This window comes from Engystomops pustulosus, chromosome 8 (assembly GCF_040894005.1).
Source record: "Engystomops pustulosus chromosome 8, aEngPut4.maternal, whole genome shotgun sequence".
Taxonomy (NCBI): Eukaryota; Metazoa; Chordata; class Amphibia; order Anura; family Leptodactylidae; genus Engystomops; species Engystomops pustulosus.
In genome coordinates this window covers 18,690,917-18,705,060 of record NC_092418.1, presented here as the reverse complement: position 1 = coordinate 18,705,060, position 14,144 = coordinate 18,690,917, and the positions used below count along the sequence as shown (strand labels likewise).

At 45.1% G+C, this 14,144-nt stretch overlaps 1 protein-coding gene across 3 annotated transcripts in view; it reads left to right on the top strand.

Moving 5' to 3' along the window:
• The window catches only part of MEIOB (meiosis specific with OB-fold), a 36,410-nt gene that overhangs the window by 20,645 nt on the left and 1,621 nt on the right, over positions 1-14,144 (top strand). For all 3 annotated transcript variants that reach the window (XM_072119968.1, XM_072119969.1, XM_072119970.1), the window contains 8 exons: positions 952-1,147; positions 1,438-1,538; positions 3,162-3,214; positions 3,492-3,587; positions 10,950-11,051; positions 11,762-11,915; positions 13,099-13,285; positions 13,433-13,519. In XM_072119968.1, coding sequence (XP_071976069.1) covers positions 952-1,147; positions 1,438-1,538; positions 3,162-3,214; positions 3,492-3,587; positions 10,950-11,051; positions 11,762-11,915; positions 13,099-13,285; positions 13,433-13,519 — 976 coding nt within the window. The remainder of the gene's footprint in view (positions 1-951; positions 1,148-1,437; positions 1,539-3,161; positions 3,215-3,491; positions 3,588-10,949; positions 11,052-11,761; positions 11,916-13,098; positions 13,286-13,432; positions 13,520-14,144) is intronic.

Sequence of the window (14,144 nt, the reverse complement as noted above, 5' to 3'; positions counted from 1 at the left end):
TTTTAGAGCTAATCCTCACGACCCGCTATCTTTTTAAATCTATATTGCCCTATTATGTAAATTTTCTAAAGAGGCTACTGGGGCATGGAGTAGCCCCAGTAGCCTCTTTAGAAAATGTGCATATTAGGGAAATAAAAGTTATAAAAAGATTGCAGGGGCGTGAGGATTAGCCCTTAAAGGACTATCCTCACATCCAATACACGCACCTACCACCCAATCTACCTTTATAGGTAGATTTGTGGTGGTAGGTTCCCGTTAATGGGAGGATAGGATTTCCCTATATGTGGCCCTGAAATAGATGACGTCAAGAAGAAAAGGATCAAGACTTTGGAGTTCAACAATTGATACTTTAGAATTTCTTGGAGTAGAGCTGCTACCAGTGGAGTCTAACAGCAACTAAAACACCTCTGCCCATTCACTGCATGTGCAACCCCTAGTGAGCTGAGTGTGCATGTGTTTAGTAGAGTCTTGAGAGATAGCTAAGCTGCATCAGAAACATTATAATTGCTGAATTAGACTAAACAATAACCATTCAAGTTTCTGCATAGAAACTGTAAAATGTGTGTATTCGAGAATATTTGTAATTTGAATGATTTTGTTTATTATTCTTCAATTAAGTGTATGCATTGAGAAATACAGGCAGTCCTCGGGTTACGTACAAGATAGGGTCCATAGGTTTGTTCTTGAGTTGAATTTGTATGCAAGTCGGAACTGTATATATTTTTTTTTGGCCCCAGTGACAATTGGAGTTTCAAAATCTTTTGCTGTGATGGGACCAAGGATTATCGATAAAACTTCATTACAGAGCTTCACCAGAGGTCACAGGGGGCAGAGGGGTCTGTCTGTAACTAGGGGTCGTCTGTAGGTCGGGTGTCCTTAATTAGGGGACCGCCTGTAAAACAATATTTACAAAGGTTGACAAACGCTATGTAATATTTCCTCTCTTCATAGTTACTACAAACTGCTGATCAGCGAAGTCCATTCCTTGGTGAAGATCTGCACAAAACATGACACTGACAACTCCCTGCTCGCTTTATTATCTATTCCTCCTAAAGATCCAAATGATTACTATTCACTGGGAGACATTGTGGCAAATGGACAAAGCCTGAATGGGAAAATCATCAATGTCCTTGCAGCAGTAAGATGGGTATGATAACATAGAGTGGAATAAAGTTAGCATGGATGTAGCCATTTATGATCATATGGTGTATATAGTATAAGCGTGAGCGTGATACCCACCAGATCTCCAGGGACCTGGTAATAACCCAATTACTGTATGTCACCTGTATACTGTGATATGTCATACACTGTTAGTAGATTTCTACATGTCTATATGGAACATACAGGGAAAACATGGTGGTAATATTCAATGGGTATATATTGAACAATCCTGACATACGGTAGAGAATGAATGAAGGAATTTATGTTGTTGACCAGGTGGGAGAAATGAAGACATTTACCACCTCTGACAAAAGAAAAGGCCAGAGATGTGAGGTGAAGCTTTTTGATGACACCGTTGACTCATTTGCAATGATCTGGTGAGTACATAGTATAGAGCAGAAATAGTGAACCTTCCAGAGACCGAGTGCCCAAACTACAACCAAAACCCACTTATTTATTGCGCAGCTCTTAGCTCTTTCAGTACTTTGAAGTGGTGGCACAACATTATTATACATAGCTGTGAAACCTACATGGCCATATTATGCCAGCACTGCAAGGTATTGCTGTTTAGCACTGCATAGTGCTATTATTTCTCCTTATTCTGGAAAATGTGTATGGATTGGGCAGGGCAATGGATTGGGCAGGCCAGTGGATTGGGGATATCTCTGTGTTATTTAAAGCTTCCCTGTAGAGATTGGAGACCATTCTTTGAAAGGAATAAAGAACCATATTAACCAGAGTAAAATGTAGCCCTCCGGGTATTTTACTACTCACACCTAAGGTATGGTCAAATTTTATTTTCTGAGTGGAGGGTTCTTTCTGAATTGTATAGAAAAGCACTAAAATTCCCTAAAGCCGTGATAGCATTTTATATGGTGAATATTTCAAGACAGTTTAGAAGAAATGAAAATACGATAATAGTTCTTGTTTTGTCACCATCTTCAAGCTTGAATAAAATTATGATTCAACGCTAGAAAAGTTTCTTCCAAAGTAATATGAGAAGCAGTGAAAAGTCTGTATAAGTTACAGCAGTAGCAGCTCTGCCAAACCCTCATCAAATCAGGAGGAATACGACCAATAAAAAAAGTGCTATTTTATGGAGTCCGTATCTCTCTATTGTGCAGCTAGAAAAAGAAAAAATGAGCCTGAAGCCAGGGTTTATTAGCATGGAAATGAACAGTGCAAAAACCTCTATTACTTGTATTTTCAACCTTTGTATAGATTTCCAAGTATAACAAAGCACTTCAAATAAAGGAATGATGATTTTCATACAGTCACAGGGATAAATGTGTTTATGACAGCTACAACTTATGGAATGTGAGGGGTAATGGCTGTTGTTGGGGCTACATGTAAAGGAACTGCACACTTGGACAACCCCTTTCATGACTTCAGGGTGATGGACCGCCTTAAAGGAAATCTACCAAGATAATCCATCATCTTAAACCAGGGATATTACTCACTGATCCAGGGGCTGTGACTGTGGTAATTGTATTATATTTGTTATCCATGGCCTCCTTCCTTCTAAATTCAACTTTTAAAATTATGTTAATGGTAAGGTGGAGGGTGAGACATACTCCTGCACAGAGTAACAGCTTCTGAAGGTACAGCACAAAGGGTCTCTGTAACACCTCCAGAGTCCTTCTGACTTATTAGCATAATTTTCATAAGTTGATTTTATAAGGAAGGAGGCCATAGATAATTAATAAATAAAGGAAGATTACCCCAATCACGGTGCTTGGATCTATGAGTAAGTGTCCCTGTTTTATCAGGATGGATCTTGATGGTAGATTTCCTCTAACAGTATTTGTTAGATCTTAAGTTTAGAGTAAAAATTCGTTTTCTGCATGCAGGTCTATACGTCTTAATGGTCACAGATTATAATGTACAACTGAAGTCATTTGGCCACTCATCTATATCATCCGTACATTTGTTAGCTTGGTTGTGATTGTTGAGATATTGTTTCACTGAATGTACACTGTTCTGCCTTTGTGGATCTACAGCTGGGATAATGCATCCATCCAATTGGCACAGACCTGGATTCCAAGAGAAACAGGTAGATATATATACATTTCTCTTCTTTTTTTGGTGCATTTTGTTCATGCTGCAGTATAATAAATGTGGTGCAACAGACTAAGCAGCAACACACTCATTGTGTGAAGAACAGGGGTCCCCGGAGCTGCCTGGTGGCCCAGCCTCACGGAGAGGTGACTCTATTCTCTTCTGATTAAAACAGTGTTCACAACCCTCATTAGAACCCTGCCATAAATTGACTTCTATGATATGTTACACATTGCTTTGGAGATAATCACAATGTATTTCATTTGGTCTAGTTCTGTTTGCATCAGAGATGCGCATAAATTACGATTCCTTCCGGAATTCAATGGTTGCCACAGTTATATCAAAGACTATTTTTACAACCAACCCAGGTAAGGGTCTTCTGTGGGTTTAAGTTGACCATCATCTTTTCTGACATGTTTTAGCAAATACTTCATATGACAAAAATGGTTGTCACATCCTGGAAATAGAGTTGGGCCAATCCACTATAGTCCCAGAGAGTTCCGGATCTAAATCAATACAGGGCCCCAAATGTTCCAGAGAAGACAACGGAATGTGGAGGCTACAATTTTCTATTTCACTTAAGTTAATCGTGAATGGGGCTCCAGAATAATTTTGCCTAATGGACCCAAGGAGCCCTAGTTAAACACTGCACAGAAATATATTGATATATGTGCAATATGGCCTAACTATTCTCCTGGTTAATGAGTTGTGTCCCTACATAGTCTGACATACAGCCCTCGAGGAGGGAGTGCAATACTACAGAATTACTGTGGCCCCTTCACTCACAGTTTGTGTGGGGGGGTCCCAGAGGTAAGTCTCATCTTCTAGTAATATGCCACCAGTTTTAATGATAAGAAATTCCTCCCTTAGTAATTGTATTTGGGCTCCAGAGGTGAGTCTTGATATATGAATGACACAAAGGTTATCATTAGAGATGAGCGAACACTAAAATGCTCGGGTGCTCGTTATTCGAGACGAACTTTTCCCGATGCTCGAGTGCTCGTCTCGAATAACGAACCCCATTGAAGTCAATGGGAGACTCGAGCATTTTTCAAGGGGACCAAGGCTCTGCACAGGGAAGCTTGGCCAAACACCTGGGAACCTCAGAAAAGGATGGAAACACCACGGAAATGGACAGGAAACAGCAGGGGCAGCATGCATGGATGCCTCTGAGGCTGCTTAATCGCACCATTATGCCAAAATTATGGGCAACAGCATGGCCATGACAGAGTGACAGAATGAGGCTAGATAGCATCTAAAACATCCAATAATTGACCCTGACACTATAGGGGACGGCATGCAGAGGCAGCGGCAGCAGGCTAGAGAGTGGCATGGCGACATACCCTAATTGGACTCGGGCTTCAAACCAATGGGTGGCAGAGAGGAACCAAAGGAGGTGAGCAAGAAGCGCTCAAATAATATCGGTACATGATAAAAGTTTGCCAGTATATTTTGTGGATTACACAGCAGGGTGGCGACAAAGTTAACATGGAAGCCATGAAAACAACCCAAAATTCTGCCTGACACAGCTCGTTTGATAAGGGGACCATGTATGGAGGCAGTGAACTAGTAGTAGATTAAAGGTGCTGCAGTTAAAACTATGTTAGTTGGATCTTAACATGGAGCTGGTGCTCCGCTGCCAGGCGAGCTTTCGCCAATCCAAGCCCCTGTCTATAGGCTACTCCCCAAACAGCACTTCTAAGAACCTTTTGTATAAGATCAAGTGTAGTAGCGTTCTTATAAGTTTAGGATATGCCGGGTGAGGGGAATGTAAACAGCTGCGCAAGAAGCGCTGAAATAATATCCCTAAATGGTAAAAGTTTGCCAGTATATTTTGTGGATAACACAGCAGGGTGGCGACAAAGTTAACAACTTTGATGTGGAATCCATGAAAACAACCCAAATTTCTGCCTGACACACCTCGTTTGATAAAGGGACGATGTATGGAGGCAGCTATATGGACGACTTTTGGAGGTAGCAATGGAGACAACGTGTGGAGGCTGCTATGGAGACAATTTAATTTGGATAGTGCCTGTATGTGGCAGTCCCAAACATTTTTCAAACCAGAGGAGCAGGTAGGTGGCCCTCCAGTAAAATGGAATAGATTGAGTGCCTGTATGTGGCAGTCCCAAAAATGTTTCAAACCAGAGGAGCAGGTAGGTGGCCCTCCAGTAAAATGGAATAGATTGAGTGCCTGTATGTGGCAGTCCCAAACATTTTTCAAACCAGAGGAGCAGGTAGGTGGCCCTCCAGTAAAATGGAATAGATTGAGTGCCTGTATGTGGCAGTCCCACAAATTGTTCAAACCAGAGGAGCAGGTAGGTGGCCCTCCAGTAAAATGGAATAGATTGAGTGCCTGTATGTGGCAGTCCCAAAAATTGTTCAAACCAGAGGAGCAGGTAGGTGGCCCTCCAGTAAAATGGAATAGATTGAGTGCCTGTATGTGGCAGTCCCAAAAATGTTTCAAACCAGAGGAGCAGGTAGGTGGCCCTCCAGTAAAATGGAATAGATTGAGTGCCTGTATGTGGCAGTCCCAAACATTTTTCAAACCAGAGGAGCAGGTAGGTGGCCCTCCAGTAAAATGGAATAGATTGAGTGCCTGTATGTGGCAGTCCCAAAAATTGTTCAAACCAGAGGAGCAGGTAGGTGGCCCTGCAGTAAAATGGAATAGATTGAGTGCCTGTATGTGGCAGTCCCAAAAATTGTTCAAACCAGAGGAGCAGGTAGGTGGCCCTCCAGTAAAATGGAATAGATTGAGTGCCTGTATGTGGCAGTCCCAAAAATTTTTTAAAACAGAGGACCGGGTAGGTGGCCCTCCAGAAAAATGGAATAGATTGAGTGCCTGTATGTGGCACTCACAAAAATTGTTTCAAACAGAGGACCGGGTAGGTGGCCCTCCAGAAAAATTAAATGCATGAAGTACTATACCAAGAGCCAGTGGGCCCTGTCAAAAAATAGCCATTTTCCTCTGCTTTACTGTACAAAGAGGAGGAGAAGGAGGAAAATGAGGAGGAGGAGGAGGAGTGGATCAATTATTCAGGTTGAGCTTCCTTCACCTGGTGGAGATTGGAAATTCTGAGAAATCCAGCCTTTATTCATTTTAATAAGCGTCAGCCTGTCAGCGCTGTCAGTCGACAGGCGTGTACGCTTATCGGTGATGATGCCACCAGCTGCACTGAAAACCCGCTCGGACAAGACGCTAGCGGCAGGGCAGGCAAGAACCTCCAAGGCGTACAGCGCCAGTTCGTGCCACATGTCCAGCTTTGAAACCCAGTAGTTGTAGGGAGCTGTGTGATCATTTAGGACGATGGTATGGTCAGCTACGTACTCCCTCACCATCTTTCTGTAAAGATCAGCCCTACTCTGCCGAGACTGGGGACAGGTGACAGTGTCTTGCTGGGGTGACATAAAGCTGGCAAAAGCCTTGTAAAGCGTACCCTTGCCAGTGCTGGACAAGCTGCCTGCTCGCCTACTCTCCCTCGCTACTTGTCCCGCAGAACTACGCACTCTGCCGCTAGCGCTGTCAGAAGGGAAATACTGTTTCAGCTTGTGCACCAGGGCCTGCTGGTATTCATGCATTCTCACACTCCTTTCCTCTGCAGGGATGAGAGTGGGAAGATTTTGCTTGTACCGTGGGTCCAGGAGAGTGAACACCCAGTAATCGGTGCTGGAATAAATTCTTTGAACGCGAGGGTCACGGGATAGGCAGCCTAGCATGAAATCTGCCATATGCGCCAGAGTACCAACGCGTAAGAATTCACTCCCCTCACTGGCCTGACTGTCCATTTCCTCCTCCTCCAACTCCTCCAACTCCTCTTCTTCTGCCCATACACGCTGAACAGTGAAGGTCTGAGCAATGCTCCCCTCTTGTGTCTCGCCAACATTCTCCTCCTCTTCCTCCTCATCCTCCTCCACCTCCACCTCCTCCGATATGCGCTGAGAAACAGACCTGAGGGTGCTTTGGCTATCAACAAGGGAATATTCTTCCCCTGTCTCTTGTGACGAGCGCAAAGCTTCCGACTTCATGCTGACCAGAGAGTTTTTCAACAGGCCAAGCAGCGGGATGGTGAGGCTGATGATGGCGGCATCGCCACTGACCATCTGTGTTGACTCCTCAAAGTTACTCAGCACCTGACAGATATCAGACATCCACGTCCACTCCTCATTGTAGACTTGAGGAAGCTGACTGACCTGACTACCAGTTCTGGTGGAAGTTGACATCTGGCAGTCTACAATCGCTCTGCGCTGCTGGTAAACTCTGGATAACATGGTCAGTGTTGAATTCCACCTCGTGGGCACGTCGCACAACAGTCGGTGAGCGGGCAGTTGGAGGCGGCGCTGCGCTGCCCTGAGAGTGGCAGCATCTGGGCTGGACTTCCTGAAATGCGCACAGATGCGGCGCACCTTCGTGAGCAAATCAGAAAGATTTGGGTATGTCTTGAGGAAACGCTGAACTATCAGATTTAACACATGGGCCAGGCATGGCACATGTGTCAGTCTGCCGAGTTGCAGAGCCGCCACCAGGTTACGGCCGTTGTCACACACAACCATTCCCGGCTTGAGGTTCAGCGGTGCCAGCCACAGATCAGTCTGCGCCGTGATGCCCTGTAATAGCTCTTGGGCGGTGTGCCTTTTGTCGCCTAGGCTCAGCAGTTTGAGCACCGCCTGCTGTCGCTTAGCGACGGCACTGCTGCTGTGCCTAGAGCTACCGACTGATGGCGCCGTGCCCACGGATGGTAGTTCGGAGGAGGAGGTGGAGGAGGGGTGGGAGGAGGAGGAGGCATAGTAGGCCTGAAACACCTGGACCGAGGTAGGCCCCGCAATCCTCGGCGTCGGCAGTATATGAGCAGCCCCAGGGTCAGACTCGGTCCCAGCCTCCACCAAGTTAACCCAATGTGCCGTCAGCGATATATAGTGGCCCTGCCCGGCAGCACTCGTCCACGTGTCCGTGGTCAGGTGGACCTTGTCAGAAACGGCGTTGGTCAGGGCACGGATGATGTTGTCTGACACGTGCTGGTGCAGGGCTGGGACGGCACATCGGGAAAAGTAGTGGCGGCTGGGGACCGAATACCGAGGGGCGGCCGCCGCCATGAGGTTGCGAAAGGCCTCGGTCTCTACTAGCCTATAGGGCAGCATCTCCAGGCTAAGCAATCTGGAGATGTGCACATTAAGGGCTTGGGCGTGCGGGTGGGTTGCACTATATTTGCGTTTCCGCTCCAGCGTCTGGGGTATGGAGAGCTGAACACTGGTGGATGCTGTGGAGGATCGTGGAGGCGACGATGGGGTTTTTGTGGCAGGGTCCTGGGCAGGGGGCTGACTAGCAGCTGACACAGGGGAAGGAGCAGTGGTGTGCACGGCCGGAGGTGAACGGGCTTGTTGCCACTGAGTGGGGTGCTTAGCATTCATATGCCTGCGCATACTGGTGGTAGTTAAGCTAGTAGTGGTGGAACCCCTGCTGAGCCTGGTTTGGCAAATGTTGCACACCACAGTCCGTCGGTCATCCGGTGTTTCCTTAAAGAACCTCCAGACTTCTGAAGATCTAGCCCTCGCCGCAAGAGCCCTCGCCACGGGAGCTTCACTAGTTGACAAATTTGGCGCTGATGCACCAGCTCTGGCCCTGCCTCTCCGTCTGGCCCCACCACTGCCTCTTCCAACCTGTTCTGGTCGAGGACTCTCCTCCGTCTCAGAAGCACTGTGTTCACCCGGCCTCTCAACCCAGCTTGGGTCTGTCACCTCATCATCCTCCGATCCCTCAGTCTGCTCCCCCCTCGGACTTCCTGCCCTGACAACAACTTCCCCACTGTCTGACAACCGTGTCTCCTCATCGTCGGACACCTCTTTACACGCTTCCACTACGTCAAGAAGGTCATCATCACCCACAGACTGTGACTGGTGGAAAACCTGGGCATCGGAAAATTGCTCAGCAGCAACCGGACAAGTGGTTTGTGACTGTGGGAAGGGTCCAGAAAACAGTTCCTCAGAGTATGCCGGTTCAAATGGCAAATTTTCCTGGGAGGGGGCAGACTGGGGGGGAGGAGGCTGAGGTGCAGGAGCTGGAGGAGTGTCGATTTCGGTGACATGGGTGGACTGCGTGGAAGACTGACTGGTGGTGGACAAATTGCTCGAAGCATTGTCAGCAATCCACGACATCACCTGTTCGCACTGTTCTGGCCTCAACAGTGCTCTACCACGAGTCCCAGTAACTTCAGACATGAACCTAGGGAGTGTAGCTCTGCGGCGTTCCCCTGCTCCCTCATCAGCAGGTGGTGTCTCACCCCGCCCAGGACCACGGCCTCTGACCCCTGCAGTAGTTGGACGCCCACGTCCCCGCCCTCGTCCTCTACCCCTAGCCCTCGGGTTAAACATTTTTAAAATGAGAGTTATAACTTTATTTTTTTTTTAACTTTTTTTTGTTTTTTTTTGTGTTTTTTGTTTTTTTTTGTGTTTTTTGTTTTTTTTTGTGTTTTTTTTTTTTTTTGAGTTTTTAAAACCAAACAATGCTATCCTATTGCTATGGCTATTTTCTAGCCAAGTATCAAAGCACACTACTATGCCAGATGAGATGACACTGAGTTAGTGCCTAATTGAAATCCAACCCCTACTAAATTTTCCCACTTCGGTCTTTGCTATGGATATGTGCGTCACTAAGCGCAGAACACAGCGGTCGCAAGTCTCACTACAAATTGCTCAGAATTGGCTAGTACATGCACTGCAGAAAGTACAGCCACCAGCAGATCAACCAGAAATCAAATATATAGAACGCTACTGTACGCGTAAGTAAGCTCTTTGTATTCTCCTATGGCTATTTTCTAGCCAAGTATCAAAGCACACTACTATGCCAGATGAGATGACACTGAGTTAGTGCCTAATTGAAATCCAACCCCTACTAAATTTTCCCACTTCGGTCTTTGCTATGGATATGTGTGCCACTAAGAGCTAAACACAACGGTAGCAAGTCCCCCTGCTAATTCCTCACAAAATGGTACTAGATGCAAATTAAAATAAAAAAAGTAGAACGTTATTGTAGCCCTAAGAAGGGCTGTTGGGTTCTTGGAGAATCACTCCTGCCTAACAGTAAGCTAATAGAACACCCTAACGCTTTCCCTGACCAGCAGCAGCTCTCTCCCTAGCGGCATCCAGACACAGAATGATCCGAGCAGCGCGGGCAGCGGCTAGTCTATCCCAGGGTCACCTGATCTGGCCAGCCAACTACTGCTATCGACGTGTAAGGGTACCACGTCATGCTGGGTGGAGTGCAGAGTCTCCTGGCTTGTGATTGGCTCTGTTTCTGGCCGCCAAAAAGCAAAACGGCGGGAGCTGCCATTTTCTCGAGCGGGCGAAGTATTCGTCCGAGCAACGAGCAGTTTCGAGTACCCTAATGCTCGACCGAGCATCAAGCTCGGACGAGCATGTTCGCTCATCTCTAGTTATCATCCCAGACATTACCGTTATCATATTTCAGCTGTCGTAATAATCCATTTAATCCACTTTTACAGCCAAAGACACGACAATCTTAATTGAGCTCTAACAATAAATGTCACATCCAAACTCATATCAGTCTTCACGTATCAGCCGCATGCCAAAAAAGGCATAGGAAAGCCGCCCAAGAGCCCAGGGTTGTGAATGTCCACATTATATTACAGCTGAGGTTCATATGGGGGCTTGAAGGTTTCTCTAAACTCCAGCATTTACTACGGATTTGCAAAATCTTTCCATTTTATTTTTACCAGACATGCCAGAGGCGTACGCCTTACTGAGATATGCAAGAGATTGTATTGAAAATGGACTTTTTGTGGAAGAAAATGAGGATCTTTTTGGAGACTCCATTAAATGTAAGTAGATGTAAGAATACAAATATTTAACATAGGGCAGTAAAATTTTGTTTACATTTATGTTAGATAAGATTTAAAGGGATATTCTGGTAAAAAAAAAATCAATGTATTATTTAATGAATGTTTTTTTGTATAACTGTGTTTGATCGATGTGGATCCAACCGTGGGAAGACCTCTGATCATGAGAATGTGAGCCCTATTATTTGCAAATGTAGTGTTTCCACTTTATTCAGTACCACTGGACTGCTAGTTGTAGCAGAGCAATATACTGGGTTTATGTTTGGCGTTCCCACATATATGAAGGGAGCGCATGCTTAGTGGCAGCACCGTGAGTTCTTTTGCAATATCCTGATAATGGCATTGGCAAAAGATTTACCCACTCCCAGTTCAATGCGCTGTGGACTGGAGTAAAGTTGCTTGAAAGTACTTGCTTTTATTCTGTTCCAATCGGGCTTAAGATCGTTATAAAGTGTACGATATAAAGTTCAAAAAGTTTCAGTATTTTCTTTTTAGAAAGTTCCATCCCATCCCTGCTCAGGATAATAGCTACAAAGTCCTCTGGAGGACACAGCACGTCTGTACATTACACAGACAGAGCATTGATTGCTAACATTTTTTCAGAAATTCACACAAATCGGTAAAAGTGATAACATGATGTACGGAGAGAGGTGTGCTGTGATCTCTCAAATAATGACTTTTTTTCCTTTTAGTGGAGACAATAAAGGATGTGTACACTGTGCGTCAGATAAGAGACAGAGCGCTTCAGTCTAATGATAAAAATAATCCTGTCTATGGCATCGTGTTTGCCTACATTTCCAAGCTCAATATTGATTCTATCGCTGACAAAATAGTGAGAAATAGGTGGTAAGTACCATGTTTTAAATTAGCATCACATCTGTTGTGCTATTTTTCATACATTTGTACACAGTAACGGATTATAATAAAGGCAGTTTAGGCGGCAGCCCAGAACTACCCACCAAAGTTTATACTGAGAAAGACCTTAACCCATGAAATCCTCATACATCTATTCCTGCTCTCACGTAGGGACCATAATATGCATACAGGCCAGGGTTCATGGCAAGTCTTAGGCTGTATCCACTCGGCCGTTGGGGGACATATATATCGGCAATGGACGCACGGGGCTGAACGGAGCCGCACATGTGTGCCACCGTTCCGTACCAGGGGAAAAGATAGGACATGTCCTATCTTTTCCTGTAATACGGCGCCGTACGCCATATATCTCTATCTCCCGTGCGCCAACGTGTGTCCGCCGTGCTACAGTACAGCGGGCACATGGTCTTTTTACATTAAATTATGGCGTATTATACAATCTGTCCCTCAGAAGACTTCCTCTTCCAATTTATTGAGGACTATTTTTCTCTCTTCTTGATATTTAGAACAGATCCCTTTTCTAATGGGCATAAATAAAAGAGTAGGCACTGTAGAAAGAAATTAAATTGGCACAGATGCACATACTGGTGCATGCTATGGATGTGGGCATGAGCCAATAGAAAGTAATGGCACCATATGTTAGCTGTTAAAACAATGGCCATGTGCATGAGACCTTAGGTTAGGTTCAGACCAGCACTCGTGGTGTCCGTTAGTCTATTCCCCTATGGAATCTAATAACAGAACCTAAGTAGGATGGTGAAGAGAGGCTCTTCCGTTAACAATCCCTTCCTAATGTCACACATTTATGTAAGTTTACCTTCCGTTACACTTCCCTCAGTACTGGGAAGCTCTACACAACTTGGAAACAACTATGACTGGGTCCCCATCTCCCAGGAGGACCCATTACAGCTGCCTGGTCTGCCTCTATGGTGTAGTCTCCTTTAATTGACTTAAATATTCTCTTTACTTACTTCAAATTTATACGTTCTGCCAACACTTCTGTTTTCTCCTGTCATAGCCAGAAAATATATATTCCTATATTTTATTTATTTTGCTGCACTAGTATTGGAGGGTCTGGGAAGCTCTGACATGGGGACATTTTATCTTCCCGTCTGATCTCTCAGTTTATTATTTATCACCATCATTTTTCATGCAGCTCACAATGTCATTACCCAGTCACAGATTTATCAAAAGGCTGCACCTACGTTTTCTGCAATGAAGTGTCTGCAGACCTTAAATCTGTGTACACAACTCTGGATTTCCAAGTGGACGTCTCTGATCACACCGGGACCCTGTCTGGTAACTTATCCGGCAGCGCAGCAGAGGATACATTATCATGCACTGTAAGTTTTCCTTAACTTATTTTACATTTAAAATGTCTCTGCATAATAGATCACTTCTAATTCCTTGCCAGGAAGAATAATTGTGCCATTTCCCGTCGGAGGACTAGTAATGATTTCTCATGGCATATTTCCATATGTTTGATTTAGGTAGATGGATTTTTCAATTTAACAGAAGACCAGAAGACATCTTTGAAATGGAATTTTCTACTGGAACGCTGCAAAATCTATTTGAAGGTGAGAAATCTTGAATGGACTTGTCACATAAAAGATTCTCTCTCCCTCCAGTCACATTGCTATTGACCCCAATTAATATATTGCCCAAATCTGTTTTGATGACTTTATCAGAAAGTCAGCACTGGTGGACGCCATCTTGGAATTTTATTACAAGAACACAGCCATATAGTTAGTAAGGATGAGAAAAAAGACCATTAAAGGAAACCTACCATCTCAGATCTACCTATTAAGGTAGGTCCGGTGGCAGGTTCAACTAATGAATGACATGGGAGCCCTTTTTAGGGCTAATCCTTGAGTGAACAGCGCACGTGCAGCCGCCAGCTCTACATAGATAGTCTTTGCAGAGCGCGGACGTGTGCTACCAGGAGCTGCGCGCTGAAGATCTCGTAGTAGGAGGATCCATAGAGGCTACAAGGATGTGGAGTAGCCACACTGTGTAGCTTCAGCTCCGGCAACTCCACGCCCCAGTTGCCGCTTTCATATATTTGCATATTACGGCAATAAAAGATTTATAAAGTTACAGGCCACTCAAGGATTAGCCCTAAAAAGGGCTCCCATGTCATTCATTAGTTGAACCTGCCACCAGACCTACCTTAATAGGTAGATCTGAGATGGTAGGTTTCCT